At 36.6% G+C, this 14,697-nt stretch overlaps 1 protein-coding gene across 1 annotated transcript in view; it reads left to right on the forward strand.

Annotated features, from left to right (window-relative positions):
- Positions 1-7,618, forward strand: part of LOC107748960 (KN motif and ankyrin repeat domain-containing protein 3-like) — an 18,826-nt gene extending 11,208 nt beyond the window's left edge. The window contains exons 5-12 of the mRNA XM_016563988.1: positions 2,103-2,211; positions 2,577-2,795; positions 3,049-3,139; positions 3,258-3,477; positions 4,715-4,857; positions 6,005-6,205; positions 6,563-6,661; positions 7,549-7,618. Of these exons, the coding sequence (XP_016419474.1) occupies positions 2,103-2,211; positions 2,577-2,795; positions 3,049-3,139; positions 3,258-3,477; positions 4,715-4,857; positions 6,005-6,205; positions 6,563-6,661; positions 7,549-7,611 (1,145 nt within the window). The 3' untranslated portion in view covers positions 7,612-7,618. The remainder of the gene's footprint in view (positions 1-2,102; positions 2,212-2,576; positions 2,796-3,048; positions 3,140-3,257; positions 3,478-4,714; positions 4,858-6,004; positions 6,206-6,562; positions 6,662-7,548) is intronic.
- Positions 7,619-14,697: the final 7,079 nt, after the last annotated feature.

Here is a 14,697-nt window from a genome sequence, read left to right on the forward strand (position 1 = left end):
CCAGCCTCCAACTCAGGAACACTGCCTCCTGGGCACCTTCAGACAGTGCGAGAACAGATGGCCAATGCCCTTAGGCAGCTAAGGGAGATGGAAGAGAGAGTGAAAAGACTACCAACTCTAGAAAGAGAAGTTGCCATGCTCCGTGCTGAAAAAGAAAGGTTGGCTCATGAGCTTCAAAAGAAAACAGAAGAACTTGATGCAACGCTCAAACTGCAAGTCTCCACTGAGGCAGTAGTAGGAGCCTCCCAACCAGGATCCCTACCATTGCCGTCACTTTGGAATAAAAAGCCAGAATGCAAAAGTGATGAACAAGACAAAAAAGAAATAAAGAAACTAGCCATTACTCCTGTAGAAAAAAGATCCATTGCAGTAGGCAGTGACAATCCCATTGAGACTGTGGTTGTCTACAATCGCCAAGCGGTCAAGGATGCTGCTGTCGAAGCTACTATTGATGTTTGTCACGCAGCTATTGAGACTGAGACGAGTGTCATGCATGATGAGGCAATTCAGACTGGAGTGGCTACAGAAGATGTGGCAGTCTGGGTAACAGAATCATTTCTAGGGCTTCAAAGTGAGACAGAACGAGAAATTGATAACTTGCAACACACTATCAAATTTCAACAGGAGTCAATCCAGGTTCTCGAGACACGATTAACTCAAGACAGCCAAGATCTCGAAGCTTTAAAGGCTCAAGAAATTGAGAGGGCATCCAAGATTATGCTAGACAAAGAGACAATAGCAAAACCACAGACAGCAAATGCCCAATTGCAAACATGTCCTGAAGTTTGTTCAGTTGGAGTGTTGTTTCCAGATGCGACTGACCCGGAGTACGTTTCAAAAAATGACCAAAGCATTCAAACAGATCCTGTGGAAACTTCAAAGGAAAAAATGGTGGAGCTAGTAAGCATTGGTATCCAGTGGGAATGTCTTAATAATACACAAGACGCTGAAGAACAGACGATGTCTGCAGAGGGTGAGCATTGTTATTTTCATAAAGCATGTTCCTGGTCATACTGTGCACAATTATTTGAAGAAAAAAAACACCTTGTTAATCTTTAATTAAAATGTTAATCTGCCTTGGTAGTGCTACTGTTGTAGGTAATACAGCCTTTCTAACATTTTGCCAGTACTTAACGCAGTAATAAATGCTGTTCTGTGATGACAAATCTCTGAGAGTTTAGCATGGTAATATAGATGGCAATGTTAATGCATCTGATCTTGGCGGAATAGATCAATACATCCACATCCATGCTGCGGTGAGCATATAAGAAACACTGCTGCTGCACATATAACATAAGAAATAACCCCCATGTTTAACATACATGAAATCACCCCATAGCAGATCTATACAGGTGGAGCTGGGGGAGGTGGAGGGTTTCTGAAGTGTGCTCCAGCTGCTACAGCAAACAGTAGCCAAGTATTTGAATGTTGAGCAGCAGCTCATTGGCTGCTGATGTGAAAAGAACCAATCAGTTGCCCCATGCAAATGATGATGTATTTATTTCAGATTGAGTTGGAACCTATCGGCCTGCACCATCTAGAGTTTCATGACAGAACCTTGCATTTATGCAGTAATATAAAGCTGGTTGGCATTCATGTAATACAGACTGCGGCATGAATCAGTCAATCCAGAATTCATAAGCCTAAAGGCCCGTTCACACCACGGATGATAACTATAAAGGTAACGATAAAGATATAGTTCTAAAAATCGTTCTCAATATTAAAGAATAGCAGAGTCCACACCACAACTATAACGATAAAGGCACAGAGAAACGATATAGTTGGAATCACTTTCAGAACAATTTTTTCCAGCTGATGAACGATACAAACATTGACAGCCAATCAGAATCCATCCTGCTATAACGAGCTCAAGAATTTAAAGCGGCAGACGCACGTGTGCTTAGAATAAACAGACGATATCGTTCGCTGGTGTGGACGCTAATATCGTTATCTTTATAGTTATCTTTATAGTTATCGTTCTTGGTGTGAACGGGGCTTAAGTAACATTTGTTACATGTTGACATTAAATCAATCTGTATAAGATATATTTTTAAGGTTATCCATAGGAAAATCCCTTTAAAAATGATTTCTTTGCAAAAAAGCTGCAGGCCCTCTGAAATCTATCATGAAGAGGAAGGATGGGAGTGGTGCTGGCGCAACTTCCATCGGTGGCAAAAAGAGCCTGAAGTTTGTTGGAATTCTAAACGGAGGGTGAGTTGCTAGAGCAGATTTTTTAAAAAAAGGACATATTGGCACAATACGAAATACCATTACTGTAGTAACAGACTGTCACAGCCTGCGTCCCATGGCTTATTGCTTTTATAAGTTGGTAACAACAGTAATATGCTAAAACTAGTCAATTTGATTTACGAATTAAAAATATTATCGTTAATGACAACAATAATAACGATCCTGCCAAGTAACAACTGCATATAATATCACTGGCTTCAAACATGGCTCTTTCAATCTGTTTTTCGAACTGTAACTCTCCATTTTGTCATTATTTCTTATATAAATCTTTCAACTTGAGGTCAGACTGCCAATTATACCGAATTTCTCCTCCTAAATTCTTTCAGATACGAGTCAACTTCTAGTGAAGAGGATGAGGATGAAGAGAGTTCCTCAGATGGAAGTGAGGCTGGTGCGTGTTCAGACAGCAGTGTGGAAGAAGGGGCAGCTCTAGGGGACACATCTGATGAAGAGATGAATATAAATGTGGATGAAACCGACAGTGATGAAAACATGCCAGCTGGGACTGAAGATTCAAAGGACCAGGAAGAGGAAGTGAAGGAAAAGTAAGTGCATGCAGATTTTGGTGATGACTAAAAGTTCACATAACAGAAAACTGTTAAACTGTTAAAATCATCTATATGGTAGCGTACATCTAAATGTGTACTTTTAGCAGATGTGCACATTTAAATATTTGAGGTCTTTCTCTTGCGGACCAAAAATGACTCATCTTGTACAAGAGATATTTATTTTGTAGAAAATCATGATTCATGGCTATGATGTAATGAACGCAAGCAATAAATGGAGATTATTTTACAGGTTTGAACTAAGTGCCAAAATGCGTGAGGCTTGTCTAATTTTGAAGAACCACCTTAATGACGGAGCGAAATCAGTGAAGAGTAAAGAAGTGGTGAGAACAAATCACACAAATGACATTTTACTCAAATTGTAGTTAGAAATTTATCATTTCAAATTACATTCCAGCCAAACTTAACCATTATGTTGTTCTGTTAACATGTCTAACGCAGTTGTCCAGCACTCATAGTGTTCAGATGGAGTGGTTCAGAGTATCCAGTGCAAAGATGGCCCAGCCGTCACGTGTGTCAAATTACCTGATGGCTTTCTCAGAGGTCTCCCCCGTCCTGCTGGAGCACATAGTCAACATGACCGATGGCAACGGCAACACTGCCTTACACTACAGCGTCTCCCATTCCAACTTCACCGTGGTGGACCTACTGCTTGACACAGGTTAAGAGAATGTAGCTCTTTAGGACACATCAGAATAACATGGTAACAAGCAATGTAATTGGATAAACCGTGGGAAAATGCACCCCCTGTTGAAAAAACCAGCATATGCTGGTTAGGTATGTTTTGAAGCTGGGATGCTGGTTTGAGCTGGTTTAAGCTGGTCCTTTGCTAGTTTATGCTGGTCCTTAGCTGGTTTAAGCTGGTCCTTAGCTGGTCATGTGCTGGGCCTAAACTGGTCCGACCAGCTGGTCCTAAACTGATCCGACTGGTCAAAACATACCTAGTACTTAACGGGGTCATGAACTGCCTTTGGTTTTTATTGTGTACTGTTCTCTGAGGTCCACTTATAATGTTATCAAGATTTTAACATAAAAACATCATAATTTAGAAGTAATAGGCTATTTTCTGTCCTGTTTTAACCCCCCTCATCAGAACGCTCTGTTTGAATAGGCGTGGCAGATTGTAGATTCGGAAGTGCTATGATTGGCTAGCAGTTATATATGTTTGACAGTCTACAGATGGACGCTGCTGTGATTTAGGTTAAAAACGCATAAATACTCAGTGCATATCAAGTGATCTGTAATAACAGACAAAGCAATAGTGATTACATAATGAATGCAGTTACTCACACTTGTGTGGTGCGACATCGTAGCCAATATAGTCAGCACAGCATCCTCTTTTAGAATTGTGCCTTGTTTGTAAACGAATCTGCGGTAAACGAATCCTGTAGAGGCGGTGCTTATCCACACTATTACATCATAGAGTGGTACATGGTGTCACAAGCTGTCGTTTTGGCAGACTGGCTTCAATATAAGCTGTTTTTAGACTAACGAGAAAGTTTTGAGTTCTGAAACTTACAGGATGTTTTTATAGTACAATGACCTCTTATATGTCAAAAGATCAAGGGAATTTTGGTTTCTCAGTTCATGATCCCGTTAATGGTAAGCAAAGTAATGTTTTGTTGTTGCATTTAGAATGCAGCTTATTATATAGTGCATACTATGGTTGTCACATGACCTAACTATTTTGCATGTTTACATGAGTGATGTCCGGTTATCACTTTTTATCAATCAAGTTTCTTGGAATTCACAACTGATATTACTTATATTCACTTGTTGCTTTTGAAACGGAAGTTCAAGCTTTAAATAAAGTCCAAAGTTATATGCTAATGAGCTGAGTTGTCCGACAGTTCGGGACATTGTTACAAAACCTCAGTTGTGGATGTGTTCGTGCGCAGGCATGTGCAACGTTGATCAGCAGAATAAAGCCGGATATACAGCTGTGATGCTGGCAGCGCTCTCAGCAGTGAAGGAGGAGGACGACATGGCAGTGGTCCAGAAACTCTTCCGTCTGGGCAACGTCAATGCCAAGGCCAGCCAAGTAAGTCACCCAGTTAATTAGTTATTCATCTGCGATTATATCCTCTGCTAATTTGAATATGACATTTCAACTTACACTTTTAAAGGTTGGCATCTATTGTTCCATGAAGAACCTTTAACATCCATGGAATCCTTCCATTGCACAATAGGTCCTTTATAGTGGAAAAAGAGCTCTTGTTAAAATGTTTTTCACAAGAAAAGGGGTTCTTTCAAGAACTGTTCACTAAAAGGTTCTTTTGGGAATCTAAAATTGTTCCTCCGTGAAAATTCTCTTTTGCTTGACTTGGTGTACAATTTTTATTTTTTTTATTTGCTAAAAGAAGTGAAAAGTTTACAGAATTCTTTACAGAATACATACACTACTGATCAAAAGTCTGGGAAAATAAGATTTTTTTTGGGGGGGATATTAAACCTTTTATTAAACAAAGGTGCATTAAATTGATCAAAAGTGACAGTAAAGACATTTATAATGTTACAAAAGATTTCAGTTTCAAATGAATGCTGTTCTCCTGAACTTTCAATTTAGCAAAGAATCCTGAAAAAATATATATCACAGTTTACACAAAAATAAAAGCAGCACTGCTTTCAATATTGATAGTAATAATAAATGTTTCTTGAGCACCAAATCAGCATATTAGAATTATTTCTGAAGGATCATGTGAAGACAAGAGTAATGATGCTGAAAATTCAGCTTTGATCACAGAAATAAATTACATTTTACAATAAAATAAAATATAAAACTAGTATTTTAAGTTGTAATAATATTTTACAATACTACAGATTTTACTGTATTTTTGCGCATAAGAAACTTTTTTCAAAAACATTTAAAGATCTTACCAATTTTAAGTTTTGGAACGGTAGTGTAATAGTCACACCTAAAAATGTATGGATGTCATTGCATTAGTTTAAAAAAAAAAGATTTTAAAGAATTTTAAGCAAGGCTTGAATAAAATGGCTTAGAAAACTTGTTTTGATATTTTGTATCTAATGCAATGAAATTCAGACTCTGCACTAATTAATTAGGCCTGAGTGTCTAAAATCTCCACTGTTTATACATTTTTGGAAAAAAACTGATAATTGCATTATAAGAGTGTAAATGAATGAAAGTGTTGATTGCCGTCCAGCTGAGCGTGTGTGTCTGTGGTTAGGCGGGACAGACGGCTTTGATGCTGGCCGTGAGTCACGGGAGGCAGGAGATGGTGCGAGCGCTGCTCGACTGCGGTGCTGATGTGAACATCCAGGATGACGAGGGCTCCACTGCTCTGATGTGTGCGAGTGAACACGGTCGGCCTGAGATTGTGTCATTACTGCTGGAGCAGCCGGGGTGTGACATTTCAGTCGTGGACAATGTGAGTTCATCACAAGCACAACCACCTTCATACAACCATGATGAAAATGTACATGGCACTAAAATATGTACTGTTTCTGCATAAAACTGCAGCCTAAAATAAAGCCACGATTAAAGTGGCGGTCATACTAATAATCAAAGGCAGGTGAATATACTAGTTCTACATGTGTATGCTTGAAATCCAGTGCAGTCACTTGTTCCATTATAGCAGGAAGTTGTACTCTGTTTTACAGATAATGATGTAACAGAAAAACAGCTCACACCCTAAAATGTTGCTGGACTTGGCATCCAGTGTTAAAGCATCCAGTCCAACAATGCATTATGTGTAAATCCATGCTCTTTGACTTCTTTCCTCCAGGATGGCAGTAATGCTCTCTCCATTGCTCTGGAGGCGTCCCACAATGATATTGCTGTTCTACTGTATGCTCACATGAACTACTCGAAAACACAGGCAGATGTAAGAGTCCTCTCACACTGACCATGCATCCCTTTTCTAACTCATTCAAGCAGAACAAACACATGGATTTCGGCAATTTAATTACACTTTACAAGACTTGTTTAAGTGATGAATGTGAAATAGGATATTTATTCAGAAAAATGCAGGGTGAGACAGCAGTTTGGAATTGATTTGGATCATGAAAGCGGGTGTTACCAGAATGGAGCCAGATGTGAATGGAAACGAGGCCTTAATACAGTGGTCTCAAACTCAATCCCTGAGGGCCACAGCTCTGCAGAGTTTAGCTCCAACCAGCTCCAAATCACACCTGCTTGGAGGTTTCTAGTGATCCTGAAGACCTTGATTAGCTGGATCAGCTGTGTTTGATTAGGGTTGGAGCTGTGGCCTTCCAGGAACTGAGTTTGAGACCAATGCCTTATAGCTGTTTGGCTACTCTTTAATTTTGTCCAATAGCCCATGCAGCCTAATTCACATCAGAATAAAAAGACAGAGCATGTTATTATTTTGACAATTATTGTGTTTTCAGGCACTGATTAATCGTTCACAATAAGAACGATATAAGAAAGTTACTGTATGTACTTAGCATTTTTATAATTAAATTAAGCGTGCAGAACAACCACCCAATAAAGCATTACAATAATCTAACCTTGAGGTCATGAACGGTGTTTCCTGATTATATCTCCAAGGGTAACATGTAAAGCGTGAAAAGTAATGGCCCTAGTACTGAGCCTTGAGGTACTCCATACTGCACTTGTGATCGATATGATACCTCTTCATTCACTGCTACGAATTGATGGCGGTCAGATTAAATATAATCTGTATATAATATATAATTAGCATTATATTATAATGTGGTAACATAACTTTTGTGTTTGTTCTTTGTTCAGGTATCATCTAAAGCAATCTCCCGAAGCCCGTCCACTCCTAGAAAAACATGGCCCTCAGAGTGACACATGGACACATTAAGAACAAAATGAAAATAAAAACATGACTAACTAGCTTTACTGGAAGATTATAACAATTTCTGTGTTACAAGTTTATATATATATTTATATTGTATTCTTTTTTATGCACATATTTAATGCACTATAATGCAACATTACTATGTAAAATACTATGTAAACACATTAATGTAGGCAAGACCAATAATTGTACTTATTTTTAATCTTCAACAGGTGTATCTACTATAGTAAGTTTCTTACACTCTGAAAAATGCTGGGTTGTTTCAACCCAACTTTCGGTCAAATATGGACTAACCCAACTTTTGGGTTAAAAATTTAATTTTAAAATTTAACCCAACAGCTGGGTTAGTCCATATTTGACCCAAAGTTGGGTTGAAACAACCCAGCATTTTTTAGAGTGTACTACCATGATGTCAGTGTTTAAAATAAGGAAATAAGGTATTTGGGATAATTGCAGCTTAGTTGTGATGTTGTTGTGATTATGGTTCACAAGCTGAACATTTGTTTTGATTAGCGGTCAGAAAAACTCAAGTGCAAATCATACATGAGCATGAAATATTGCAGCAGATTAGGGTGAATCATTCATATTCGCTTGAGAAACTCAATAATTATTAAACACACATCATGGCTTCATAACACAGGCAACCTGCGACAGCTATAATTATTTGCTGTTTGGAAAAGGCCAGCAACAAACATTAACTCCACCCTTGTTTTCTTCTACAGTGATTTTTTTTAATCCTCTGATCTAATTGGATAAAACTCAGCCATTAAATATACAGTCTGTCATGTCTGGGGCTGATGGTGGCCCATTAGCTCAGCGGTTTTTTTTTTTAATCTAGTTTTTGAACTGAAAGGACATTGCCTAACATTGGAAAAGAGAAACATTTGCCTTCTAGAGATCTTGACCGATCACAGAAAGGTTTCAGAACTGAACTTAAGAATTATAACTGAATTAAATCAGCCAGGAATGGCCCCAAAACACAAATCGAAATCTGGACCAATCAAAACAAATGGCATTTGCAAGAAAAAATTGCACTTTTCAGTTGTCAAGCTTGAAATCCCGACACTTTGTGGCTGTGAAATGTTAAACATGTTCATGGTTAATTAATGTGATGATCTACACCTGTTGTTACCCTTGGAAGGACACTTGCATAAAAGCAGTTCTATTTGATTTATTTTCCAGAATTATTTGCTGACCATCAGTTTGCTGGATTCATTCACTGATAACTGAACTCGGCACTTTACACAAATTAAGAAACCAGGCGTTAAATACCTGTAAAAGTCTTAAACTTAACTAGAATGTTTACTGTAGATTTCAAACACATCCAAAGATGCTGCAGTAGCTCTGCAAACAGGCGCCTGGAGTATTTCAGTTGTTCTTTAGTTGCTCATTTAAACATATTTTGACTCTTCAATTGTATTATTTTTTTACCAGGCCTCAAGTATGGATTTGTATGTGTTGGTCTGTCAGTATTTCGTTTATTGTGAATTTTACTTGGTTTCTATGCTTCGTTTAAATGATTGTATCATGCTGTGCAGCTTATGCTATTTCATTTAGCATTTTTTTTTAAATGTACAATTAAAGGAAAATTGTATAATGTCATTAAGTTACTCATTAAGAAAATGCACCTACCCTACAAAAGTGGATTTTGGTTATGTAAATACATCAATGTGACCAATATATCAATGGTCGGACCATATTAAAACGCAAGAAATCTGACAAATCTGAAAACAGTCTTGTGAAACAGGTGTGCTTAATTATATTGAATGCACACGTGATGTAGTTCAGATATTAAAAATGTCTTACAAGTAAAATGATATATGGCTGAAATAAAAGGCCACTTAAGTGTGCTTGAGAGTACACTTTCATGACTATGCACTTTTAAAAAGTGCACTTTGCAATGATGTCAAATTAAAAGTTTTTTGTGCTTTCAAAAGAAGTACACTTATTTTGATATGTTGACTAACATACTAAGTAAAGTACCTGATTATAATTTTAACTGTAGTGTTATTCAATATTACATTTAAAGTTAATATATTTTAAATTATTTGCAACTTCATCATTATGATTGTGTAATTACAAATAGATGACACAGAAGTTTCAATAGAAATGACATTAAAGTATATTTTAGTTTACCATAAATGCTTGTCAGTACATTCTGCACTTTAACCATATTTCATTATCGAATTATGAAATTACATATAAAGATGTACTTAAGTCATACTTAAGTTGTTAAAACAAAACACTTGTAAGTTTACTAAATGTAAATAACATGCAATGAAGTGTCCAAAAACATTACATTTAGTTAGTCATAATATTATATTATACAGGTGCATCTCAATAAATTAGAATGTTGTGGAAAAGTTCCGCGATAGGTACCCTTTTAAAAAGTATGCTAAAGTCATATTAAAACATGAGAAGTCTGAGGAAAAAGTCTAAATACACTCCCTTTATGCAAACAGAAATTTAAGCACATAACATTTGCTGTCAAGAGATTTAACCCACCTTTAGCCCAGTCAAACTGCATATAATTGGTCACTGAAGTAGTAAAAAGAAATATAGTGGTAATAAATGGTTCTTTTGCTTTATAGACTTAAAGAATAGTTATTTAGAACTAAAGGATACATTTCATGATAGATGCTGTGTCCTCTTGGCATAGCTGAAGTCTTGATGATGCACCTAAACATGGCCTTGGATGTGGTCTATGCTCATGGTCTCAGGCCGGACCACAGTCTATTTCTACTGTACTGAAGATAATCATTACCTCAACCACTAATCTGCATGCTATCATCACCATTACACCATTACACTCTGAATGGCTTATTTAGCCACTGTACAGCGTGGCTCAGTCTTTAAAATGTGCTGCAATGAACTCAGACTAGAAACTCAGAGTAGACTGAAGCTATAAACTTCAGTAGACAGAAATCTTTTAGAAGACAGTGGTGTTTTAACATGAAAACACGGCTTTGAGAGTTGTGGAAGTTGTGCGAGACACAGGGTTGTCTTCAAACTTATAGTTGATGTTCACGACCATGAGCTCAATATCACTGCAAAAATCAGTATAGCACCAGAATGACGCAATGTCTAGATCAGACTGTAGTGGATTTCCAAAGTGTAAAGCAGCACTAAAACTAAAGCATACCATTGCTCATTTCTTTTCCTATTTTTAAGGACAAATAAGTAAACAACAAATAAAAAAACAAGTCCATTCACGTTGATAAATCGCATTCAGTGGAAACAAATAAAAGGCATGTTTTCATTAACAAAATATATTAACCCTGCAAAGCCTTACAAATGAAATCATCTAAGGCAAGGCAAGTTTATTTATAGAGCACATTTCATACACAATGGTAATTCAAAGTGCTTTACATAAAAGAAAAGAAAATAATAATAAAAAAATAATCACAACAATAAAACAAGGAATTTAAAAACTTTGAAAATGATTTAAAAATGGATTTAAGAAGTTTAAAATGAATTTAAAACAGTTAAGAACAGAAAATGATTATACAGTACATAAATTATAGTGCAATCAGTTAGGACAATGCACAGTGTTCATTCAATAAATGTGCATCTAAACAGATGAGTTTTGAGTCTGCATTTAAATGGGGCTAATGTTTTAGCACATCTGATCTCTTCAGGAAGCTGGTTCCAACTGCGGGCGGCATAATAACTAAAAGCGGACTCCCCTTATTTTGTGTGAACCCTTTTGACCCCTAGAGTCAAGGTATGCATTTACCTTGAGAACTTCATCTTTGTTTCCAAATGCAATGACTTCAGTTTTTTTCCTTGTTTAACTGAAGAAAGTTCTCGCACATCGAACTGTTAATTTCATCAGTGCATTGGCAGAGGGAGTCAATGGGGCTGTAGACATTTGGTGATAATGCTAGGTAAATCTGGGTGTCATCTGCATAGCTGTGATAGGCAATTTTGTTCTTTCTCATTATTTGACTTAGTGGGAGCATATACAGGCTAAACAAGAGCGGTGCAAGAATTGAGCCTTGTGGGACTCCGCATGTCATGGACGTCCACTTAGACTTATGCTCTCCTATACTCACATAATAACCTCTCCCTTCTAAGTATGACCTGAACCATTTGATTACCATCCCAGAAAGCCCTACCCAGTTTTCCAGTCTCTCTAGTAGTATGTTATGATCTACAGTGTCAAACGCAGCACTGAGATCTAGTAGTATCAGCACTGATATTTTGCTAGAATCAGAATTTAAGCAAATATAATTTATTATCTTAATGAGTGCTGTCTCTGTGCTGTGATGCGGTCGGAAACCAGATTGAAAATTGTCCAGGTATCCATTTGAGTTTTTGTATTTGTTCAGCTGATTAAAGACTACCTTTTCAATAACCTTGCCTATAAAAGGACGATTTGATATTGGTCTATAGTTGCTCAATATGGTGTAGTATCTTCTTTTTGATATTGCGGTCAAATCTTTCTGACCTCTGCATAACTTGGGGATGTGCTAAAAAAATTATTATTATCATATTTGATGCATCAGGCTTTTACGGCTCATAAAGCTAGTGTGATATATAAGATAATATGGAGCTTGTTCTCAAGAAAGAAACAAAAAAACACATTGGTTATATTCAGAGGCCCAAACTGAGTTAAATATGCATTTTGGTGCAGTTTAGTGCTATAAATTTACCCCCCAAATTTTGATGAAATTCTGATAGCTTGTAATGGTAAGTCAATGAGATCTTTATAACAATATAGAAATAATATTAACAACATAAAATGAGCAACAACAAAAAAATTCACAGCAAAAATGACAGGTGTATAATGACCTAAAGGATGTTTTTATGGAGCTGTACTAAAAGGTCTTTTTACTTACCAAAAAAAAAAAAAAAAAGTATAAACTATCAATTTGAAGGCATACACTCTTAAAAATAAAGGTGCTTCAAGATGTCATAGAAGAACCTTTTTTTGTCTAAATGGTTCCATAAAGAACCTTTAACATCTGAAGAACCTTTCTGTTTCACAAAAGGTTCTTTGTGGCGAAAGAAGGTTCTTCAGATTATAAAAGGGAAGAAAGAGATGGTTCTTCAAAAAACCTTTTACTAAATGTTTTTTTTTTTTTTTTTTTGGAACCAAAAATGGTTCTTCTATGGCATCACTGTGAAGAACCTTTTAAGCACCTTTATTTTTAAGAGTGTAAGGCATGTAGTAGATTGTGGATAATTTTTGGATCATGTTGATAATATAGAGGCCTTAGAGATGTGCAAACCAAGTGTTTTGTTTTTCATTATGTTCTTCCAACTTTCTCTGACCTTCTGATCCTGAAACACGCTGTTCTTGCCACCTCATATATCTTGGTAAATGTGCTCTGTTATGATTGGCTAACACCTTTGCAAGGGAAATAACATGCAAAATAGTGCTGAGGGTGGAGTGTTGCCCATTTTATAAGGCACAGACTCCACAAGACCTCTGAATGTGTGCTGTGGTATCTGACATTAGCAGCATACCCTTTAAGTCAAACCACTGCATACCAGAAGCACACCAGATTCGCCGTTTAGGAGATGCTCTGACTTCGTTATTTGGCCCTTGTCAAAGCCGATTTTCCAACACATGGAATTTGAGAACTGACTTCACTTGCTGCCTAGTATATCACAACCCCTGCCACTGTAACAATACATGCTATTCACTTCACCTGCCAGCAGTGTTGGGGAAAGTTGCTTTTAAAAGTAAAAGTTGTGTTACTTAGTGACTTTTTTAATGGAAAGTAATGCATTACTTTTTGTCTTCTGGGCTGGGCTTGCATGTTTGTTTTTTTTATATGAAAAAAGTTTTATTTTTGGCAACTGTAAAAGCCCATTTCTTCCCTCAGGCTGAAGAAAATGTAAATTCACGTCTGTACAGTAGAAGGCGCAACATGTTATGTTCATCTAAAGTTATTTTTACTTAATAGTATGGTTGAACTGGATCATCGAAGGTCAGCAGCAAATATATTGGTTAATAAAACGGGATTGAACACTTGAAGGACATGTGTGTTGGTGTGTTAACTGGTGTAACTTATTTGAAAAAGTAACTTGTTTTCAAATAAGTAGATGTTTTCTTGTAAATTTAAAAAGTAATGCATTACTTGTAGTAATCTGATAAAAGTAATCTGATTATGTAACTTGCGTTACTTGTAATGTGTTACCCCCAACACTGTCTGTCAGTGGTTTTAAAGTTGTGGCAATACGTAATCAGATTCCAAAAAACGGTTACACTTTAATTTAAGGTGTCCTTGTTACAATGTAATTATACATTTAAGTGCTGAGTAATATTAATTAACTACATGTACTTACTAAATAGTTAGGGTTAGGATTAGGCTTTGGCTTGTAGGGTTACTTGCATGTAATTATGCATAATTAATTGTTATTATAATAGTAAGTACATGTAGTATGTGTAACAAGGATACATTCAAATAAAGTGTTACCCAAAAATCAAGTACTTGTAGTTAGAGTATATTACATTTTATAATGCTCATAATCAGATTAGTTACTTTTTATGGATTACATGATTACATATTATTCACATAATGGCAGTAAATCATTCTTAATTTCTTAAAGGGTTACTCCACCCCAACATGAAACTTTTGTCATTAATCACTTACCCCCATGTCGTGCCAAACCCGTAAAAGCTTTGTTCGTCTTTGGAACACAATTGTTTACGTTCAGCGGTTATTCTCCACAATGGCACTACGGTGATGCGGAGGAGACGAATTGTTGAATAAAGTCGTTATTTCATCTCTCAAGAAAGTAGAACATGTATGAAACAAAGGGGTTCCCAAAGGTTTTTGTCAGCCAAACCAATTTGACGTAATATTTACTTGAAATATATCCGAACAACTTCATAAAAAATATGTTCCTTTAATAATACACACTTAAAATATGAACTGCAGGTAGTAGTGTGAGGTGTCCTTATGTGAGAGCCATAGGACTGTGGCTAACAGTGACGCTGGAATTAATGTCGGACCGAAACACGACTGCATTCATAGAACTGAAAAAGCTTAAAGGGATAGTTCACCCAAAAATTCTGTCATTAATTACTCACCCTCGTGTCGTTTCAAACCCGTAAGACC

The sequence above is a fragment of the Sinocyclocheilus rhinocerous genome, unplaced genomic scaffold (assembly GCF_001515625.1).
Source record: "Sinocyclocheilus rhinocerous isolate Xijiao unplaced genomic scaffold, SAMN03320098_v1.1 scaffold470, whole genome shotgun sequence".
NCBI classification, from domain to species: Eukaryota; Metazoa; Chordata; class Actinopteri; order Cypriniformes; family Cyprinidae; genus Sinocyclocheilus; species Sinocyclocheilus rhinocerous.